General features: G+C 49.7%; 1 protein-coding gene across 2 annotated transcripts; it reads right to left on the reverse strand.

The window, feature by feature from the left end:
- On the reverse strand, positions 1 to 22,863 carry ZNF507 (zinc finger protein 507). 2 transcript variants are annotated; one of them, XM_066242076.1, is made up of 6 exons: positions 22,730 to 22,863; positions 14,530 to 16,658; positions 13,309 to 13,426; positions 8,206 to 8,320; positions 6,787 to 6,921; positions 1 to 6,697 (listed from the first exon to the last, which is right to left on the reverse strand). In XM_066242076.1, the coding sequence occupies exons 2-6, from the start codon at positions 16,654 to 16,656 to the stop codon at positions 6,349 to 6,351; spliced, it is 2,844 nt and encodes a 947-aa protein (XP_066098173.1). In that variant the 5' UTR covers positions 16,657 to 16,658; positions 22,730 to 22,863; the 3' UTR covers positions 1 to 6,348. The 2 variants fall into 2 exon arrangements, with proteins under 2 accessions (XP_066098173.1, XP_066098174.1); XM_066242077.1 differs by lacking the exons at positions 1 to 6,697; positions 6,787 to 6,921 and adding an exon at positions 6,934 to 7,062.
- Positions 22,864 to 23,193: the final 330 nt, after the last annotated feature.

The raw sequence follows: 23,193 nt of genomic DNA on the forward strand, positions 1-23,193 counted from the left end.
GTCACCATGGCAGCGGGGACGAGTTCTGCTCCGGGAGGAGCGGGCGTTTTCCCCGGTTCCCTCCAGCCCATGCTCTTGGCGGCGGGTGCGGAGGCCTCGGCCGGGCAGTGCTTGTCCGCCCGCACGCGCATTCTTATAAACCGCGTTACGAAACATGGCGTTCCGCTCCGTGCGTCGGCTTTGCTGTGGACCAGATGGGCAGTGGTTTAGGATAGTGCCGTTTATGGCGACTTAGCACAGGTGCGCCCTTGTCCAGTGACTCCATGAAATAAATAAAATGGACAACACCGTCGATTTCGTTTCGCTTTCCTCTGGACACTTGGAATTCTTCACCCCTGTTGACTGTGCTTCTCTCTCACCTGTACGTTCTTAGAGTAAGAGGCCTCTTCTGGCACGAGGACACAAATGACCAAGTTATTCAATTAAAGCCGACGATGATGCTTTTACCACGTAAGCTTGTCGTCAAAAGTGACGATTCCGAGGCGTTGGCTGTTCCTGTCCGCAGACCAGTGGTCTTGGCTGGTCTTTCCAGTTGGTCCCTCTGGATTGGTCCAGTGTCATCCGCAGATATGTGCTCAGCAGTCGTCTATAAAGTCCTAGAAGTGGACCTTCCTTACTAACAGATGCCAAGGCATATTTGTCTGCTTTGGTGTCTCTGTAGAAAGAAGCAGGACTTCCAGTCAGAAATGTATATGTTTCCAACCAAATTCAGATGTTTTTATCATGCCTTAAATCATAGCCAATCCAGCCATGGGCTGGGTTTTCACTAACATTCAAACCTTCCCCACCAGCCTACCAGTGGGTGTTGATCAGCTAGCCCACAGAACTCTATGCATAAGAATTCACAGCATGACGTTATGGGAAAACATAGATTTCTAAAAACTGGAAATTTAATTTTATTGGCCAAGTTTTACCAGAAGAACTCACTTGGGACGGGCGACTGCTTTCCCATGAGGAAGACCCCCCACCCCTCCATTACAAACGAAGTTTTAAACATCGCCACACAGCACACTGGAACCTCTTTGTCAGCATTTGTGTGAGCTGAGCACATGGTCACCCCAGCTGGGCATGGATTCTGAGGAGGCTTAGGGTTTGGAACCTGTGTGGTGGCTCTGTACGGAATCCACACCATCATGACAGAGGCCAGCCATGTCCCACTGCTTTGTGTGCAAAAGAGCTGAGAAAATGGGCACTGCCTTGAAACCACGAGTTTCCTACCATTTCAATATTTCGCCTTATGACCGATTTTGTGTAACATCAATGTTAGCTGTAGAGCCTCAGAAATACAGCCTCAGATCTGAATCACCACCTGCTGTGCATTTTCTCATCAGCCTGAAATAGGCGTTTCTCATACCTTTATGGTTGGAAATACTGGATGGAAACAGACCTGCAGATCTAAATGAGAGTGATGGATGTGCCTATTTCAGGAAAATGCAATCCATTATTTATGAAACATGGATACTGAAATTAGTGACAGGACAAGTAGGAAAAACAAGGATCTGCAGATGAGTACTATGATGACACCAGTTAGCACTGAACAGTGGGCGTGGGGACCATACCATTGGACCTGCACGGTTGTCAGGAGGAAAACAATTCAAGATTGTTTACAGCATTATTATTTAATTGTGCCATTATTTTAAACAAATTGTGTGTGGCTTTCAATAGCAGAGATGATAACACTGAGTTATGAATTATAGATGAGGTCTGTAGAAGACCAGGAACACTTATAAAAATTACAGAGGGGGAAGTAATGTAATTTAGTCATAAAATGGTGCTATAAAAAGCTTTCTTCCTGGTAGCTTAAAAGCACAGATCATCCCATTGTCCCAGTTCAGAGGTCTGCAAACTTTTTACCAGCCAATTACTGTCAAATGTATAGTAAATAATTTGGGCGTTGTCGGCGATATAATCTGTCACAACTTCTCAGTGCCGCTGTCCGACCTTGGAAATAGCCATAGACAGTATGTAAACGAATGGGCATGGCCATGTTCCAGTGACATTTTATTTACAGGAATGGTGGCCGCCAGATTTGACACAAGGGCTGTAATTGAATCCCTGCTCAGGACCAGCACCGTCCAACAGCAATACAACATGAGCTGTGTATGTAAAAATTTCTAGTTGTGACATTAAAAAAAAAAAAATGAAAACAAGTGAAATTACTCTTAATGATATATTTTATTTAACCCAAAATATCATTTCAACATGTAATCAATATAAAAACTATTGATACAGTACTTAACATTTTTTGTATTAACTCTTTGAAACTGTATGTACTGCACACTAGACCATAGCAGTCATGTTTCTGTGCTGTGGTGACTGGTGGTGACCAGACAGCACCCTGCGTTCTGGACTGCTCACGCTGGAGTTCTTCTACAGTGACTCTGGAGCTTAGTGCATAGTGGTGGAGTCTGGTTCTTGAAAGACGGGGGACTTAACTGTTGCCCCTAGGGAGACGGGATGAGGAGCTGCAGCTATTGTGAGGGGACATTTGGCCTCGGACATGCTAAGATGAGGTGGCCCAGGATACTCAGGCACAAATGGACAGCCAGACCAATGATATGGTCGGAGGATGTTCACTTCACTTCCCAATGCAACAAAAATCTAATGTAAAAAAAACATCGGATGCAGGCTACAAAATGACCAAGATGTGGGCACATATACCACCTCTGGCCATTAATAAAGAACGCTGATTGTCAAGAACAGAGCTAGTCTTGAGCACTTTGTACAAGAATTTAAAGCCTATGAGGATGTGACCTGGAACACAGGTTGAAGAACGTGTCGCAAGAAAAAAAACCTTCAAAGTTAGACTGAATTTTTACAATGATTACAACAATCTAAATGTGTTGTCCAATACCTTTGCGTGACGCAGTATGCTAGTCAGTTTAATGAGTTCCCAGAGGGTGATCGCAAGCCTTAGCTGAACCCTTGGGAAATTCATGATATAAACCTAACTTTCTAAGTGATTAAAACAGTATTTCCAAGAGAAGCATGGGTATAACCTTTTGTTAATAAAAGTTTGAGGCAAGTATTTTTAACAAAAAAAAATTTATTACCAAAATACAATATTAAAGTCAATACATGACAAACTCCTATAAAGCAAAATAAATTATTTTAACATTGTACAGTATTTCCAAAGGTAGTCGGAGCATGGCAGACCTGGCTTCACTGTAAGCAGGTGAACCCTTCTGCCACGAACACAATCCTAGAGTTTTAGGCATTAAGGCATGCAGCTTGCTGTGCAGGGTAACTTTACAAAATGCAAATCATCCTATTTTTAATAGGATACAGTGTCAGAATTAACTGTAGTCTTTGCATGTCAGTGTTCCAGAAAATTTTAGACTTTGGCTATAGAAGCAATGCCATAGTGTTACACAATACTTATTTCTTAAAAAAATACATGTATGTATTCATGTTCATGAATAGCAAACTCAAGTTTCTATTAAATATATTTTATAGAATATTACTTAGAGCACCTTGCTGTACAATAAAAAAAGATTAAATAAGTGCCTATGAAAACTAAAAAATATACTAAGTCTCAACAGGGAAGTCTGCTTGTCTTCACCAAGCCTCTTACATTGCAGGAGATATGATGTAAACGTGGGTGCCCGTCACCTGCTTCGTGAGGAGGGACAGAAAAGTAACCAGGCCACTGACAGCTACCTCCCACAGGATGAAAGACCTGGGACAGAGGCTTTGTAAGTGTCACCACCGTGCACTGCCTCCAGATCACCTGGAACATGGGTATGGCGCTGCAGAGCCCAGAACACTGGGACACCAGCCATGTTCTGGATTATTAGAGAAAGAAAAAAATGACGGAGCCTTGAAAAGTGTGACTTATAATCATGATCACAACACATTATCCTCCCCTCCCCACCTCTGCCTTATCCAGTAAGTTTATTTGAAAAACTCTTTTCACTATCAAGTCTTCTTAGACTTAAGTGTTCCGAATGAAAAACAAAATTCTATAGGCTTTATCTGGCAAAAGCTCCGTGTTGGTAAATAAAATGTTATTCCTAGGAAGGAAATTCCTGCTGATTATGTTAACACCCATCTCTTCTACAATTACCACTGCATATTTAGTCTGCATGATTACTTTTAGAAATAATTATTCTTGGTAGACACTTAAGGCTGGCCACAAACAGTGACGAGTAGGTAGAGGACACCCTTGGCCTGTGGCTCCCCCTACAGGCAAGGAGAGGGCTTTTGAGGGTGTTCTAAGCCTGATGAACATTTAAAGACGGAACTTCTGGGTTAGTTATTTCCCCATGAGCAAGCAAAAATTTAAATCCATGATTTCAAGTGGAAAAATTTAAGTAACAATCAATGGAAACCATTTTAAATAAATGAAGAAAGGTGATTTAAAAATTAACTCAGAATTTTTCGGATGTTTTTTGGTTATGAGTATTTTTCAAATGATCACATAAAATTAAAGCCGAGAAAAACTTGTAAAACAAAATTCTTTTGGGGTTGTTAATTTTCAGAATCACAGCTTTTTAAAGAAACACCGAGTCCCAGCTCCCAGCAACAGAAGAGTGGATTGGGTGGTGGTGATTTAAGTGAAAACAGGCCACTTAAATATTTTATTTGAATCTGAAATGAAATATAATTGTTTTGACTCTGAAAATAGGAGAAAATAAATATAAATCTACATGCAGTGGACTTGGGGGATATAACTTACTATATATAAATTCATCTTTGTAAAAACCACAAACCAGAAATGGGACTGACCTTCATAGATAAGGTATAGCTTACCTAAATTATGAGCTGCAAAGTTACAATCAATTCTGTGCGTTTAAAAATCATCATGAGAATGAAATTAAAAAACAAATCAATGTTTCCAGATGCCTGGCCCCACTTAGACAGTTCCTAATGTCATCTTAAAAATGTTAATTCATTCCATTTACACCTGAACTTTGGGAAGAGAATTCTTTCCTAAAAGGTGTCTACAGAGGGTCACATTCAGAAACCGTCTTCCCCGTTCCCGGCACCACGGCTCCAGCAGCCGGTGGGGAGCGATTCAGGAAGAGCACCACGAGGAGGCCGGCACAGCACAGCGCTACCTCTGACTTGTGGGCACAATCTACTTTAATAAAACAAGGCGTAAATAAATGACCAAACTACAAAAGCAAAAACAAACACCCTGTCCTCTTCACTCTTCAAATGAATTATAATACAAAGTGTGTAGAGAAGTCACAGCTATCTGATGGCGAGCTTACAGCAAAAGTGTGTTGTTTGGTTCCCCATGGGTCCTAGCGCACGTTGATAAAACGGAATTTCCTAGAGAGGAGGCTTCCATAGGCTTGCCAAATAGTTTGTTCACAAAAGTTTTACAAACACCCTGAATTGTCACCACATTTTCGCCACTTTTGGTTATGTCTCATACGCTAAATATAACTAAATAAACTTCAGGAAAGTAAAATCTCAAAGCAGCCCTCCTTTTAAGGGGGCTCTGGATCTCACCCTTCTTCCCCAAAATGCTTTTTATTTAAGAGTTCAAACTACTTCCAAGACCTGATGATCAAATGCAAATCTGCGTTCTTCGTTGCTTGAACAGACTCAGAGCAAGGCTCCTCTGGTTCAGAAGAGGGGCGAGAAGCCCGCGTAGAGACCACGTGGAGACCCGTCAAACACGGAGCAGAACCACTGGGAAGTAACTGCCGGTGCTGGGACTCAGTTTTATGAACCTTGAGATTTGGCCGAGTCTGGTGGGTTCACTGATTTCTCCCTGTGCCCACAGGAAGCCCCCTGAAAATTTAAGCCAGTGATTTCCTCCTTAAACGCCTATTTACAATCTAGATTTGGATTTGGAGGTCTCTTTTCTTTCTTTCCTTCTTCTTAAAGGAGTAAAGCAATATACCTCAGGTTGAGTATCTGATTAATTCCTTTCCGTTTGGGGGCAGATGTAGGCAGAAGTGTCAAAGTCCTCCTGCAGAGAGCACCCCCCACTGCCCACAGGAAGCCCCTCAAACTGTGAAGGAAGAAAACCAAGCTCTGCTTGAGGCTGGGGCACTTTCATAACAATGAGTTTAGAACAGTTCCCAAAAACCCTTTCTTAACTCTTTTGCTTGCATCTGCACACTATAATAAGCTTTTGATAATAAATACGCTCAACGCTAATAAGAGGTAACAGAGGGTTCATACAGGATTACATCTTTGCTTCCTCCTCAATCCATTTCCCTCACTCAAAATATTTAAATATTATTACTGCTTATCCATTTGGAATTCCTTTTGTTACATTACACATTTGGTTCCAAAGTCACACCTGTCATCTCCTTCCACACCCGCTCGCCCGCCGGGTCTGGTGGGCGGCCTGGCGCCCGGGTGCGCTGTGGGGAGGGCGCCCTGCGTCTAGCTGGTGTTCAGAGCTGGGCTGTGCTCCCTGTTGAGGATGATGCTGACGATCTCTCCCTCGTGCTCCTTCATGTGCTCCAGCAGGTTCTCTTTGCTGGTGGATTCAAAACCACAGATACAGCAACAGAAGAGTAAGACGCAATACTCCATACCTGGAGGGGCCACGCTGGGGCTCTTTTCTAGACTACATGAGGTATGACTTGTCGGGCTCAGTGTCTCGTTCTCGGTGGGAGCCTGGGGAGCCAGCTCTGAGGGCGATACCAGGCTGTCTGCACTCCCCGTGAGAGGGTCAGCTCTTTCTTCAGTGCTGGCTAACACAGTCTTCCTGGGGGACTTCCCTGGGACCCTTAAAGGCAAACAGAAGCACCAGATATTGAGCGGATGAGCACGCAGGAGCTCACCTGCATGGGATGGGGTGGGGGGTGGGCTGGGTACCTGCCGCTCTGGGAGATGGCGTCGTTAATGGCCTTGTTCACTTGCTCGTAGTTGTAGTTCTGGTCGCTCGCGTGCTTCCACATGTGAGACTTGAGCGAGGGCGGGTGGCTGCACACGTACCCACACAGGGAGCACCTGCAGCGGGGGACGGACACCGCGTGACCCTGACAGCACCCGTAAGAGCAAGGACATTGCAATAAGGGTCAATGCCACTGCATCTCACTGATCTAAGAGACAGAATGACTTTACAAGCTAACATGTCCTGGAATGGATATCCTAGAAACAATGAAATAAAGTATTTTATTATGAAGAATTTATAAAAATCAAGACAAATAACCCAGATTACGTTGGCTATTACAGTGTTTGGAAAGATTTATAATATAATAATCCACTAAATCTATGCTCTAATTTAACCACATGTATAAAAATATACAAAATCAATATTCTACACCACTCTATTTCTTAAGAAAGCAAAACATAATTAAACAATGTGCTTATTTATAGAGCCACAGAAAATGGAAGTAGTCCTGAAAAGCTTCAACACTTTATATTTCATAAATAAAAAAGATAAAAAGCTTCTATTGGAAATAAGAACTGTCTCATGTATTGGGCACACTTGGTCAAGTCTGAACTGCGTACTTGAGAAAAGAGCGAACACTTTTCCGGCACTTTAGGGTTACCCAGATCCGTCACAATGATAAACCAGTGTCGATACGCCAGTAACTAAAGTCTGCCCAGCTGATTCTAGAAGAGGGGTGTGGATGTGGGCGTGGGTGAGGGACGCAGACCCCAAACCACATTCACAGGGACACTTGCAGCTCAAACCTGCCTTGCTCAGGGTCAGCTACTCGCAGACCAAGCTGCTCTGTGACAGATGGACACACTGACTCCATGTAAACAAGCAGTTCATCCTCAAGAGACAACTTTAAGAATGATTTCTATTTATCAGCCTATCTCCATCAACCAAGAATGCCACTTTCTGAAAACACGTATTAGAATTGGCCTCTGAGAAATCAAGTAACAAAATAAAATTAAATGACCTTACTCTACACACAATAGATTAATTTCCAATAACAGGATCTTTCACAGGAAATTTTATTGCTTTTAAGTGTTAAGAATCTTCTGCTGGAATACTTGAGTACTCAGTGCCTGAATTATTGAAAATTGTTACATAATTTTATGAAACTGAAATCACAAAACTTATAGACACAGGCATCTTCCTATATTTCAACCAGAAGGAAATGTCTATTGTCCTAGGACTCATGCTTAAAATTCAGTCTTTAACAAACTAAGGCTTATAAAACCAGTATATGAAAGTTTCCTAGCGCTTAACCCATGTTCAATCAAGTGTATGAATTTTAATAACTTCTGCTTTTCCTTCATTATAAAGTATTTTAACACAAGCATCAGCACACTCACCTGTATGGCTTGTCAGAGTTATGGGTTCGTCTGTGATTTCTGACCCCGACGTATGTCGTACTTGTGTAATCACACACGTCACATCTGTACTGTTTTGGGACTGAAGTCTTGTTCTCTAGACAAGGCATTTTAGAGTTTTAGTGACACGCCTTAGTTAGGTTCAAGCGGCAGCATTTACATCCCAGTGTGAATGAATATTTATACCACACAGTATTAATACTCATCAAGGGTTTCTCACTGTTTGATAAAGATAACAGTTTGAACACAGCTTTCCAGGTTCTCCCACACCTGAACTAGGAGCAGATGTCAACGGAACACCACCTGACCTGCAGACATAAACACACTGCGCTGGTTTCTACATCACCTTGTGCAAACTTCTAACAATGAACTTGATGCCAGCTGCCTTGCTGACTACACAGCAGCTGCATAACCAGAGATCCACTGTTCGTGTGAAAGGTGTTAATCAATATTGGGTACATTGTCTTAAGGAAACAGTGATTTGCCAACAAGCTGTATTTTAATACCAGGATCTAATATTACAAAGTATGGGGCCCTGGCTGGTTGGCTCAGTGGTAGAGCGTCGGCCTGGCGTGCAGAAGTCCCGGGTTCGATTCTCGGCCAGGGCACACAGGAGAGGCGCCCATCTGCTTCTCCACCCCTCCCCCTCTCCTTCCTCTCTGTCTCTCTCTTCCCCTCCCGCAGCCGAGGCTCCATTGGAGCAAAGATGGCCCGGGCGCTGGGGATGGCTCCTTGGCCTCTGCCCCAGGCGCTAGAGTGGCTCTGGTTGCAACAGAGCGACACCCCGGAGGGGCAGAGCATCACCCCCTGGTGGGCAGAGCGTCGCCCCCTGGTGGGCGTGCTGGGTGGATCCCAGTCGGGCACATGCGGGAGTCTGTCTGACTGTCTCTCCCCGTTTCCAGCTTCAGAAAAATACAAAAAAAAACCCAAAAACAAAGTATGGCTACAAAGTATAGGTAACAAACTGAACACAAACGACCTAGTGCAGGGGTCCCCAAACTTTTTACACAGGAGGCCAGTTCACTGTCCCTCAGACCGTTGGAGGGCCGGACTATAAAAAAACTATGAACAAATCCCTATGCACACTGCACATATCTTATTTTAAAGTAAAAAAACAAAACAGGAACAAATACAGTATTTAAAATAAAGAACAAGTAAATTTAAATCAACAAACTGACCAGTATTTCGATGGGAACTATGCTCCTCTCACTGACTACCAATGAAAGAGGTGCCTCTTCCGGAAGTGCAGCAGGGGCCGGATAAATAGCCTCAGGGGGCCGCATGCGGCCTAGTTTGGGGACCCTTGACCTTAGTGCTTTTCAGTCTGTTTGTAACTGTCAGCTGTCAATGCAACAAGGGAGGAAAGCACCCATCTGCTGTTACGTGTCATGCAATGCTGTGTTGGGACAACCAGCACTCTCACAGGTCATGAGGACAAAGGTTATAACCAGTGTGGACACGCAGCCCGCTGAATCCCCATGTCACTCTGTGACAGAGCTGGGCGGCTGAGCCCCGGAGAGCCTGGGACTGCACAGCCCCATGCACCTGCACCTGCACCTGACCCTGGGACTGCACAGCCCCATGCACCTGCACCTGGGACTGCACAGCCCCATGCACCTGCACCTGACCCTGGGACTGCACAGCCCCATGCACCTGCACCTGCACCTGACCCTGGGACTGCACAGCCCCATGCACCTGCACCTGACCCTGGGACTGCACAGCCCCATGCACCTGCACCTGACCCTGGGACTGCACAGCCCCATGCACCTGCACCCGACCCTGGGACTGCACAGCCCCATGCACCTGCACCTGCACCGGACCCTGGGACTGCACAGCCCCATGCACCTGCACCTGACCCTGGGACTGCACAGCCCCATGCACCTGCACCGGACCCTGGGACTGCACAGCCCCATGCACCTGCACCTGACCCTGGGACTGCACAGCCCCATGCACCTGCACCTGACCCTGCCCGTTCCTGGAGGTACCAGCCTCTGTCCACTCTGTGAGCACCAAGTCCGTGGCCACCCACAGCCTGACCGCTCTACACGCAGAGCACAGCAAGCATGGACCATGGACGCTGGACAGGGCGGAGCAGGAAGCGCAGGGACAGTACTGCTTGTGGCTCTGCTGGAGTCTCAGCACGAGAAGGTGAAGTGACAAAAAGCCAACCTACACTGAAACTTAACGAAACAAAGACAACCCTTAAGTTAAATGCAAGCTTTCTAAAATGGACATTTTCTTTTGCTAGTAACTACTTTTGCCAGGCAGAACAAAATGACCTAGTTTCCACACACTGATCATGATTATAACCTAAGTATTACTCTTAATTGGTAGGTTAAAAACTTGGACTTGATTTTAAGTGGCACTATTCCAAATACAGTAAAAAACAATGTTCCTGAAACGTGGAGTGTGACGAGTCAGACGGTGGAACATGAGGATGCTGCAGATCGACCCTGGAAAGAACGGCGGCCGAGGGCTGCGTGCACGCAGGAGGGGGCTGCACTCCGCAGGCAGCTGCTGCTGGTCCCCTGGCGGCCTCGGCCGTGCCCTCGCTGTCCTCAGCACTGTGTGATCACGGCACGTCATTCCCCTGGGGGGGCCTGGTGTTCTCCTCCGCAAGAGGAGCGACTGGCGGTCAGCACACCCAGGACACTGCGTTCCTTCCCCACCGTGCCTGTGGCTTCCTCATTTCCGTGTGAAGTCTGAAGGCTGCCATATCAGTGGCTGTGGACTCCTTGTGGGCAGGGACTGCCTGCTGCTTAGTGACCCCCAGGGCTGCAAACCTGCAGTTTGCCATTAAGAACAACCTACTTAAATCTCACAGGGAAACGCTCGCAGGTGGGAACGCACTGCCCGTGGCTCTGCTGGAGCCCGCCTGTCTCCTCAGCACCCAGCACCGGGTCCCGCAGCACTGCCTCTGGGCCCAGGACCCTGCACCCCTGAGCTGCAAGCATGCCCTGAGGTACCTGTGTTGTCACATGGGCAGAGACTGGGACTCAGGGCACGTCTCCCTACTTCTTTAATGAGATGATCAAAGTTAACAGAAGTGTCAGTAAACGCAAGTAAGTTTTCCCTCCTTTGTGGGATAAAAACATGTCCTTTGGCCCGACAACCCGATTTTGGAAGCTGTCACCCCGAGTGAATATGGCACCATGAGAGTAAGAACACAGGAGGCTGTCTGTCATCTGAGCTGTCACACACACTACAATGACAGAGGTGAGCGAGCAGAGCCGGTGGGGGCAGCGTGGCTGCCATGGAACCCTTCCCTCCACCCTGGGAGCCTGCAGAACAGAGTACGGGGGGCTCATCGTAAAATAATGAACTGGTTACTTTAATTTTGAGCTCACATGTTAATCTTTTTATTAAATTGTGTTTTAATTTGTTTACAACCATTATTGCTTCTGAAGGTGGTGCAGAAGACATATTCCAGCTGTGTTCACCACAGGTGGTGCTACTGAGTGGGACTGACCCCGCCCTGCCCCGGGGGAGTCACGGCCCAAAGCCAGGGCTGTGAGGTGCCTTCTGCACAGGGACAGGGGCGCAGGCCCAGGCTCTGCGCAGGGAGACACGCTGCTCTAGTGGAGCCCTCGCTTGCAGACGCTCCGTCATCAACTCCTCTGTCTGGGAGACGTCTGCAGGGGTGACAGCTGCTTGACAAGGGATGCTGGTGTCACATCAGTCCTTTTAGGAACACTCTAGAGTCGCTTATGCTTTCTGGGGTGTAATTTTTTTTTTTTTCCTGAAGCTGGGAACAGGGAGAGACAGTCAGACAGACTCCCGCATGCGCCCGACCGGGATCCACCCGGCACGCCCACCAGGGGTGAGGCTCTGCCCCTCCGGGGCGTCGCTCTGTCGTGACCAGAGCCACTCTAGCTCCTGGGGCAGAGGCCAAGGAGCCATCCCCAGCGCCCGGGCCATCTTTGCTCCAATGGAGCCTTGGCTGCAGGAGGGGAAGAGAGACAGAGAGGAAGGAGAGGGGGAGGGGTGGAGAAGCAGATGGGCGCTTCTCCTGTGTGCCCTGGCCGGGAATCGAACCCGGGACTCCTGCACGCCAGGCCGACGCTCCACCACTGAGCCAACCGACCAGGGCCCTCTGGGTGTAATTAATGAACAATACAGTCAAACGTTTTACTCTGCAGTTGCTTCTGCCTCTGAGTCTCAGGAAATCTACAAAGGGGGTCACCCCAATGTGTTTATTTCCCGTAAACACTCGCAGCACACGGGAGAATCTCAGTTCCAGGGAGCTGGGCGAGGCAGCGCGGCTCAGCAGCTTTATCCCTCATTCTTGGGACGCGGTGCCCGCCTTCTCATGGGACTCTAATTAAATCTTTTGATTCTAATATTCCTGTTAGCAGGAACTTGGCCGACTGGTACCTAACCCGTACATAAAAGGATCTGGTGCTTTTTTTTAAAGAGTGCCAATTCTTGGTTAAGATAAGACCACAGCAGGGCCTCAGTTAGAGTCTGAGGTGGGGCTGCCATCTGTGAGCTGTGCTCAGGTCAGCTGCTCCTGGGGGGGGGGGGGACTGTTTCCACACCGTGGCTTCTCTGCTTGCTAGCGTGTGCCCCAGGTTTATGTTGCTCTCATAGGAGAGCAGGAATGTCCATGCCATCTCCAACGACAGGGTGGAGCCGAGCATGTCCTAACAGACTGCCTCGTTCAGCATCCGAGCTTCCCGGGCACAGAGACCACAGCACCAGACGGGGGAGGGCAGGTGCAGCTCCAGTCCTGAGCGCGACCCCCACTGCTGGGCGCGCAGTGCAGCCTGGGCACGCAATGCACACGTACCTTCCGGGGCACACTTCGCCTCAGCTGTGTCCCTGCGGACCCTTGCGACCCCCACTGCTGGGCGCGCCAGTGCAGCCTGGGCACGCAATGCACACGTACCTTCCGGGGCACACTTTGCCTCAGCTGTGTCCCTGCGGACCCTTGCGACCCCCACTGCTGGGCGTGCCAGTGCAGCCTGGGCACGCAATGCACACGTACCTTCCGGGGCACACTTCGCCTCAGCTGTGTCCCTGCGGACCCTTGCGACCCCCACTGCTGGGCGCGCAGTGCAGCCTGGGCACGCAATGCACACGTACCTTCCGGGGCACACTTTGCCTCAGCTGTGTCCCTGGGGACCCTTGGCTCCACAGGAGCGGCTGCAGACAAGGGGTCTGGAAGACTGTGCTGCTCTCTCTCATGGTTCCTCAGCTGACTCTACAAACAGAGAGAAATTAACAGGCAATTTCCAGTGAATACACTGCAGTCACAGGAGGCTGTGGAAGAAGCAACTGCTGTCACGGCCTGGAATCTGCAACACATCACCCAGATTTCAAATGCAAAGGTGCTCAGAGGTTATCGGACACACCAGACAGCTTAGGGAAAGAAACACGCTAGGAGAATCATCAGAAAGGCAGTGCTCTCCACGTCCTCGAGAGCACGGTGCCACCGTCTGGGTCTGCCCCCCATCTGCACGCCTCCGTGTCCAGTGGCCTGAGGCCACCCCACATTTTAGGAGGGAATCTGAGTGGACTGGAATCTCACTCAAAGGCCTTTATTCCTTGATTGCTGTTTGGCTACCAGCTGGACCCCAATCCCGGGGATCCGAGAGAAAAAGTCCACATCCCCGTTTTATTGGTGAGCCCTTTAGGATACCAAAAATATATATGCATACTTTTCAAAGAGTCAATATTACACTGAAGAAAAGAAGTTCTAAATCAACGATACAATGAACGGAAGTGTCCTTTACAAAACACAGCAGTCCATGCTGGTTGTTGGTCTCAAGTCACATAGGCAAAGTGACCCTCGGAAGCCCCTCACTCTGCCCATAGAGCTGAGTGACCACACAGCTCCACTGCCACTGCTCAGTGTCTCCCAGAGCGCCTCAGGCCGCCTGCCCTTCTGCGTGAGAGGAGCACTGTGGTCAGCTGAGCAGTAGCTGAAGTGAACGGCTTGCATTTTGGGGCCACGGATGGTGAAACACGGGTACTTCTTGTGTTGCTGACGTGGGGTTAAATCTGCAATCGTGTGTGTGAGTGTGATGTCCTGCACTGCACATTCCCCTGTGCTTTAAAACCCACACATGTTGTAAAGACCCACCGAGACACTACAGCCAGGAACCGAGGCTGCTGTGGGAGCAGGCAGGGAGTCCCAGTGACCTGGCTCTCAGGCCCAGTGTTGACGCTGACTCGCTGCGACCCCCCTGGCCAACGACCAGACCTTTCTGGGCCTGTTTCTTGATCTATCAAGTGCGGGTGGACTGCAGCTCCCAGGCCCACCCCCGTGAGGCGCTGAGGTCCTGGGGAGCGGAGCCCGCCTACCTTGTAGTGGAAACCCTCCGCGCAGCGCTTGCACTGGTAGAGCCGCGCCTTGCAGTGGTGGATCATGTGGCTCTCCAGCTCCTTGCTGCTGTTGGCCACGTGCTCGCAGATGGGACACTGGTAGGGCTGCCTCTGCCGATGGACGCGCAGGTGCTGCTTGATGTAGCCCTTGTTCCCGCTGGAGTAGTGGCAGAGGCGGCAGCGGTAGGGCCGCTCCGCGTTCGGGACGTACTCCACCATGCCGCCGGCCAGGCCGGCCTCGCCACTGGGCTGGCACTGCGCGTTGTCCTGCAGCTCCTTCAGGATGTCCTCGTCCGAAGCGTTCTGGTCCGTCCTTTCCCTCAGCTTCTCGATGACGGTGAGCAGGGACACGCTGATGCCTGTCTTCACCTGCCCGTCGGACAGTTCCTGCCTGCCCTCCGGGAGGGCCACCAAGGGGCAGCTGCTTTGGTTAAAGCCAGTTAATCCATTCGAAGCGTGTTTAAGTGGTGACATTATTTTAGAATATGCTGCCAATGTGCCGTCTACCTGCCTCTGGCCAGTATCCGGGTCTAAGAGGTTCACATTTCCATAGTGTCCGAGGTTGGCTCTGGTTAGCTCGGCAGCTCTGATCGGCATAGTGACCAGGGCTTCAGCCGCTAGAGAGTGCAGTCTAAGGGACTCAGAGTTCGTTCTCCTGCGGCCTGGGGGGGCGTTCTCGTCAGGGGCCAGTCCCTGGTGGATGAACTCGCCCTCCTTCTTCTCCGTGCTGCTCCAGCCTATGACCAGCCCCCCGATATCGACAGCACACTGCTCTGCACGGTAAACTTCACCCCGTCCTTCGCACCCCGCCTGGGCTCCCGTGCGGGCCAGGCCGCTCCGCTCTTCCACGCCAGCGCTCACGAGGAACGGCTTCTGTGCCACGGTCTCCTCAGCGCTGGGCAAGCGCTCCACTATCACGTTGACGTGGCCTCTTTCATTGGGGCTGCTGCTGATGATCTTCTGTGCTGAGGAAAGGAGGCTGTCGGCCACCAGGCCCTCCTCGGCGTCAGAAATCACCTCGAGCACGTCCTCCTCGTGAGGGTCGAGGGTCACCGGCTGGCGGAGGCCAGCACCCCCCTCTGCTCCCTGCTCGACAGCAGACGCAGAGGACAGTGGTTCTGAGCTGCAGATCTGCACCTGCACGGACGGCCCGTTGTGGATACTCAGCTCGTTCTCTCCGATGGCGATGACCACGGCATCGACCCTGCCAGGAGCCGCAGCCACGGAAGAATCCAGCAAGCCCAGGGGCTCGTTCTCATTCTCAAATATCGGGTAGGAGCAGTCAACCTCGCCGGCATGCTTCCAGGCGTGTGTTTTCAGCATCCTCTGCTGTCCGCAGGTGTAGCTGCAGAACAGGCACCGATACATGCCGTACTGCTCGTAGGCGTACCACTTCCTCCTCCCCACGTCCGCCTCGGCTGCGGCCGGGGCCGCATGCGGCTGTGGACTGCTCACACTAACGGGGAGGTCAGGAGCGGCCTCATTCTTCCTCTCAGCGGGTCTCGGACACACGGAGTTGGAGGGGCTCATGCACAGTTGGGATTTGGGCTGACCGTGACTGTTGGCATCGTTTTCATGGTCATTTATTACGTGAGCTTCAAGTTCCTCTTGGCTTTTAGATGTAATATGGCACTCTGAGCACATCAGAATGACTTCATTCTGTTGACCATGCTGCTTGATATGGTCTTTTAACACAGGAAAGGACGAGGACAGAAACTTGCAAAGGCTACACTGGTAAGACATAGCCTTCCCATCATTCTGGGCAAGGTCTGGGCTAAAAGCTATTTGTGACAGCCCAGCCGTTCTAATGTCAGCAGCAGGCGGCTGGGCGACTTTAGCTGGAATCCCACCGAGTTCTGGGGTGTCAGGAGAGTGTGTCCCAGCACTTGAACGTGAGCGCTTCTTTCCAATTAAAAGACATTTTTGTGACTTTTCATGTTCCACAATCTTGCTTAACCTCTGGATAACATGGATTAATGGGTCTGTTTTGACTGTACTTTGTTCGTCAATTTCCAGGGAAGAACTGATGACAGTTTCAGCCGTCAATATAGCTTCCTGCTCCCCAATATCTGGCACCAGCATGGTGACACTGCTGCCCTCTTCCATATCTAGAAAGAGTAACAGACAACAGAGAGATGCCAGGTCACAGGACAGTCACAAGTGTGCAGCTCAGGAGACCTAATGAGTCTCAGAGCACAAGCTGACCTACTATCTTCCACTAGGAGCCATGCGTGGATGTATCGCTATCCCCACAGAGACCCGAATGGTTCAGAATTTCTCTTTGGAACGCTAGCCCCCATCAGGACTGAGGATGGAGAGCTCTGCCTTCATGTCTTTCTCTGGAAAAGACCTTACCACTCTGCACCTCCTTTTATCTTCACTTCCTTTCCCTCCCACATCTAGCCAGACCCAATCAGTGCCTGACCCAATCAGTGCCTGACCCAATCAGTGCCTGACCCAATCAGTGCCTGACCCAATCAGTGCCTGACCCAATCAGTGCCTGCCCAATCAGCTGTGCCTGCACAACTGGTGAAGGAACACAGCCATTCCGGGGGCTCACAGAACCACCTTCAGTGACTACGAAACACCATCCCTAGGGCCAATACATGACTGATACAGACAGCTTCTCACACAAAATATAATTGTAGTGTTTTACTAAAATCATAAGTTTGTTTTTCTTCCCTGCAAATTTTGGAATTGTGAACATATAACAATTAACTTACTGGAAAGGGCACAGTGAACCTTGAGAAGTGCTATGCAAATGAAATGAAAGAAAAGCAATGATCCAGTTCCTTCTTTTACTTCCTTTATCTCCCTGAAGATGAACCACAAACTATGCTGTGGCTTTTCCAGAGGTCGCATTAGTGGTCAACTATCACTCATATATTTATTTTTTCCCCTGAAAGGGAAAGAGGCATCAGAGATGGAAACTACTGACATCCTCGCCGCGCTCGGGTCCACACATGCACGCAGTCCTTAGAAAGTGTTACCTGTAGGTTCTCGTGATGCGTCGTGGCCAAGGAAGTCTCCACAGAAAATACAATCTTCTAACCTAAATCTGAAATACTCTATTTCCTGACTACTTTCATTTCAAGAACTCCCTTTGGCTTAAAGTGAGATTAATTTGTTGACTTGGAGCACATTTTTCAGATTAGGCTTTTACCCCCAGCAACAAGTTTTTTTTGTTTTTAATCATAGGTGCATTTTGGAATCTTACAACATTCAATAAATGCCAGCAAAATTTTTAGTAGCACTAGCTGTAGCCCGAAGACCAGCCACAGGCTCTGAATCCTTACGTCAGGTGAACACGGCCCATGCTAGGATTCTACTGGACCCCGCGCTCGATGGCCTCAGCTTGCTCTCCCACCCCCCTCGCAGCAGCCCCGCCTTCCCCTGTGTCCTGCTCTCAGTACCCTCACTTTCGTGTCTAAGTCCACTCCAGCGGAGGTGCGAACATGCTGCTCTCGGCTTCTCTGTGCCCCCTGTTCCCCTGTGTCCTGCTCTCGGTACCCTCACTTCCACGTCTAAGTCCACTCCAGCGGAGGTGCAAACATGCTGCTCTCGGCTTCTCTGTGCCCCCTGTTCCCCTGTGTCCTGCTCTCAGTACCCTCACTTTCACGTCTAAGTCCACTCCAGCGGAGGTGCGAACATGCTGCTCTCGGCTTCTCTGTGCCCCCTCTTCCCCTGTGTCCTGCTCTCAGTACCCTCACTTCCACGTCTAAGTCCACTCCAGCGGAGGTGCGAACATGCTGCTCTCGGCTTCTCTGTGCCCCCTCTTCCCCTGTGTCCTGCTCTCAGTACCCTCACTTTCGTGTCTAAGTCCACTCCAGCGGAGGTGCGAACATGCTGCTCTTGGCTTCCCTCTCCTCCTTCCCACCCGCTGCACTCATTGCGGGGTGCACTCCAGCCTTGACAACGGGGACAACTGGCCCAGTGACCCTGTATCCTCTCTTCCCCCTCTCAAAGACGTAGATGCTCCTTGACTTACAAGTCGAAAAATTACTCCATACTACACTGTAGAGTCTGAGCTGTTTACCTTTGTGATCAAGGGGCGACCTGGAGCGGCTGCTGTCCAGAATCACAGGGGGTATCTATTATATGCACATTACCAGCCCAGGAAAAGATCAAAACACAAAGTACGGAGCATACGGATGTCTTGCTTCTGCACATCTTCCTCATGCAGGGAGAACAGGGTTTTAAATCTGTTCTCAACCCCAGTCACTAAAGAAGCACCAGTGTGGGAACAATTAGTTTCTTTAGAAAAACACTTTGTGACTTTCTAAGTCACTTTACTGCCTGTGAATTTCACATTTTTGGGTCAAGGAGAGCTGTGAGTCTGTGTGTGACTAGCAATTTCCCTTCAGGGCCTTCATTCAAGGCTCTATTTCTCTAGCTCAGTTGTCAACTACAAGTCAGTGAAGTAATAGTTAACGACAGTATCCTGGAACTCAATCTCTTGTGCAAGACTTGGTGCCTTACTGCAGATCTAAGGCCTCCTTCCTAGGAAATGAGACCTCCAGGGGTTGACTGATAACTGGAGTTTAACTGTGCTCACCCACAGGCTACACAGGTGACTCCCGCTTCCCTCTTCAGAGCAGGAGGGAGGCAGAGTGTGCCCACCGCTCCTGTGGTTAGTTCAGCGTGCACTTTCAGAAGTGAACTGAAGAGGAGGTGTTATCTCACCTCAAGAAAAAAACATAACAAAACAGCCTGACACGACGCTCACATGCTGAAAGCCGTGTGTGCTCAGGAACATCTCCCATGCAGCAGATGCCCTGCTTCCAGGGCACTGACGTGCCTCCCTGTCGAGCTGCACACTCGGGAGAGATACAGACACTGCAGCTCTAACACAGAGAGGAGGACATGAAATACACCAGGTGACACTCGAAAAACCAGTTTGGGCATGCGTGAAAAAATCAACAGAGGAGTTAAGTCTCATTGAAACAAAGTCTCTGTTAAACAGGTTAGATAAACAGCTTGTAATAAAGTTTACAGAGAGGGAGTTTACTTGACCTTAAGGCTAATTCTTTAATTTTTCACAAAAAAGCTCACTCAGGCCATCAATGCACATAAATATATAAGACTGCATGTCAAGTGAAGTAAAATTTACTTGAGTAACAGGAGATGAAAATAAGGACCACAATCCCAGTGGCTTGATGATAATGGCAACACGGATTACGGTCATCTGCATACTATGCATGGTCTCCAAGATCAACGGGAAAGCAACTGTCAAACTCTTACTATGGTGGGAGGCTGGTGGAGAGGGTGCGAATAGAAGAAGATGGACAGGTTGTGTAATTGGGACGATGAGCACCTATCAGTTCATTATACTATTCTACTTGTACAAATGATTACATGTTTTACATAAAAAGTTACTGGAAAAAAACTTTAATGAGCAAGGCACCAAGTAAAGTGCCAGGAAGTATGGAAAAAATTTAAATTTACAGTTCTCATAGTTTAAAACATTTGGAAGTTTAAAGAATCAACGGCTTTTAAACAATGCAATAGTACACAAAGTAGAAACATCAGAAGGCGACAAACAGTGATGACCAAATCCTAACAGAGACTGAAGACAACTTTTATGGTCTAGAAAGCTAAGCAAGGCTTCCTGAAGAGGTAAGGTAGGTATACACTGGTCCAGATGACACCCTCCACTGGCCCTTCTAGGCTCTGTCCCAGAGGGAGAACATCTCTGGAAGCCCTGCGCTCTGGTTTCTGGGGCAGTTATGTCCACAGGGAGCCATGACAGAAGACCAGCAGCAGAGTGACATCAAGATACTCATTTCCCCGGCCTCTTCCTTCCAGGTCACCTTGAACTGGCCGTGTCCCTCCAGGCAGGCAGAGTGCTCTACAAGATGCTCCTGGTCCTGAGCCCTCTTCCTCCTCCCGAGCTGCACCAGATACCTCTGTGGTCCCAGTGGTTTGTCTGCCCATGTCCTACACATTGACCATGAGCATCTTTGTCAACACATCCTCCTTGAATTATGCAACTTTGAGGGTGCAATTCGCTTTCCTAAAATTCTGTTGAAACAAGGGTGTGACTGACAGGAGAGTAGCCACAACGTCATGTTTTCAAAAGTGAGAACGAGCGTGCTACTGAGGGGCTGTGAAAAGACCAGCATGACTGAGTCTGAAGACTAGATAGAGGCCTCAGCTAACAGTGGTTTCTTGTTTGCAGTCTTCCCGCATAACATCAAGAGACCAAGAGTATCAAATTGTTACAAATAAATCAAGTTGTATCTCACACCAGAAAAGTTCTACCTTTTCCCACTGAATCTCAAATCTTTTTCCAGATAATAGTATTCCATAGGCAAAAGCTTATAATTGACATCTTTTGAGCTAAATTAGCTCAGTTGTCCTTAATCCTAGGGACTTTCTATTTGGTTTATTTGTATATCTAATTAGTTCCTTTCAGGAATAGCAGCCATCAGTATGGTAATCAAAGTAAAATCAAGCTGAACGATTCATGTGGGCCTGATGGGACTGGAGGAAGGCTGTAACTTTTCTGTGTATGTACAAAGACAGTTCAATATATGTTATAAAGAACCTTTACTTTCAAAGTAAGAATTTGCTCTTTTCCACCTAGAAAAAATACTGTGCTCTAAGAAATGACCAATTCCCCATTCTTCTAGATTACTGTACTTCTAAAATTCAAAACATTAACCTTGTTCCAGCCGGAAGGAAGGCAGGGGGACACACACTCATGGGTTTCTACCCTAGAGGAACATCAGTTAGCCGTGTGACCTCAGGTGAGTCCGTTTCTGTGGGCTTGACAGCAGTACACACAAAAGCAGAGCGGGATGAACTTGTGTCCCTGAGTTATAAACCACCTGCAAAAAATTACCCCGAAACTGCTTATGCATTATTTATAGATTTATCTTACTAACGTCAGCTTTAATTTATTTGAATTAAAATCTCCTCAGCTTAATGTGATTATTAATTGCCACCAAGAAAAAAAAAACAAACTCCAGCATAAATTTCACAGCATAAAATTTCTTAGCTGGCATTAGCCTGAGGATTACCTAGTTTGGCAGCTGCAGTGAAGACATACATACGGTCTAGCCAATGTTAACTGATATTCACACTTAACATGTATTGAGCACCTGCAGTGTGTCACATATGGTGCTGGAGATATGAAGATGGACAAGGGGCCCTTTGCCCCTGTCAGTACCTGTGCAGATTCTGGGCATTCCACATTAATTCCTGGTAATATTAACCCTTTTTTGCAGATGAGGGATCTGAGGCTCACAGATACAAAGTAATAAATGGTTAAGAATTGGAACCCACGTGCATATGCTTCTAAATCTACCCTTTCTCACTACCCCCGATTTCCTCTTATTTCCCAGTGAGAACAAAAGTGTATGAAGTAGGCGACACTTTCAAGAGTCAGCCCGGCACAGCGACTTTGTGTCAAGCACGCGTGTTTGATCTTCCGGAAGGGCTAGGTGGTGTTACACAATTTCACAAATAAGGAAACACTCAGGTGTGTTTTAAGTGGCTTACTCAAAGTTACATGGTTGCTAAGTGGCAGAGCCAGTGCCTCTCAAATCAGTTCCTGACACGAAGAGACCCCCTGGGTCAGTCTGCAAAGCCCAGCCGTGGTGGCCAAGCAGGGAGGGAAGTGTGGAGCGGCCTGGCGAGTCAAAGTAACGGGTTTGGGGGCAGCGAAACGTTTCTCCGTCCTGGGTCAGAGGGAACCCGGCTCCGGTGCGCACTCACGTGCCCGGCGGACCCGGCGGACCAGGCGGACTTGAGGGTTCCGTACAAGTGACAAGGGACGCGGCTCGGGGACCTTCTCCGAGAACCTGCGTGTCGGGCTTCCGCTCGGGGCTGACCTAACGGACCCGAGCGGCCGTGGCTCCAGGCCCGCCGCCGCGTGCGCAGCGAGGCCCCCGGGCCCGTCCGCACGTCCGCACGTCCGCACGGGGCTCCGCGGACTCGCCCGGCCCCGGCTGCCCACGCGGCCCCGCGCGCCCCCCGGGGGCCCTGGGCGATCGGGGGGCGCCCCCCAAGCCAGAGCCCCCCGAGTCCGCGCACGGGCGCGCCCCCGAAGGGGGCCCCGCGGGCCGGCACTGAGGTCCCCGCGGGCGGACGGCCGGGCGGCGGGACCGGGGCGCGGGGGCCGCGGGCGCGCGGGGGTCCGGGGTGGCGGCGCGGGGCGGCCCCCGGGGCGCGGTACCTGCGATCGGGCGGCGGCTGCTGCTCCGCGGGCCTCGTGGGGCCGGCCGGGCGCCCCCGCGCCCTCGCCCTCGTCTCCTCCCGCCGCGATCGCCGCTCGGCGCCGTCTTTCCCCCGCTTTTCCGCTCCCCGCTGGAGCTCCAAGATGGCGGCGCAGGACGGGTCACGTGATCCGGGGCGGTCAGGTGACCGGGCGGGGGCGGGGCCCCACGCAGGCCACGCCCACGGGTCCTGGGGGGCGGGGCGAGTGGGCGGTGGGTTGCCCCGGACGCAGCGCTGCCTTCGGGGTCGCGGGGCGGAGTCGGCGTGTGTCACCTGCGTTTGTCCACGTCGCTGGGGTGTTGCGCCAGCGCTGTCGCTGCGTCACCCCCGTGGGGCTCCGCGTCCCCTGCAGCCTCAGCATTCGGTGTAGCTTTTGGTTGGGCTGGACCTTTAGTGGCTGAAATGCAGAGAGAGGTCCAGCTC

The sequence above is a fragment of the Saccopteryx bilineata genome, chromosome 9 (genome assembly GCF_036850765.1).
Source record: "Saccopteryx bilineata isolate mSacBil1 chromosome 9, mSacBil1_pri_phased_curated, whole genome shotgun sequence".
Lineage (NCBI taxonomy): Eukaryota > Metazoa > Chordata > Mammalia > Chiroptera > Emballonuridae > Saccopteryx > Saccopteryx bilineata.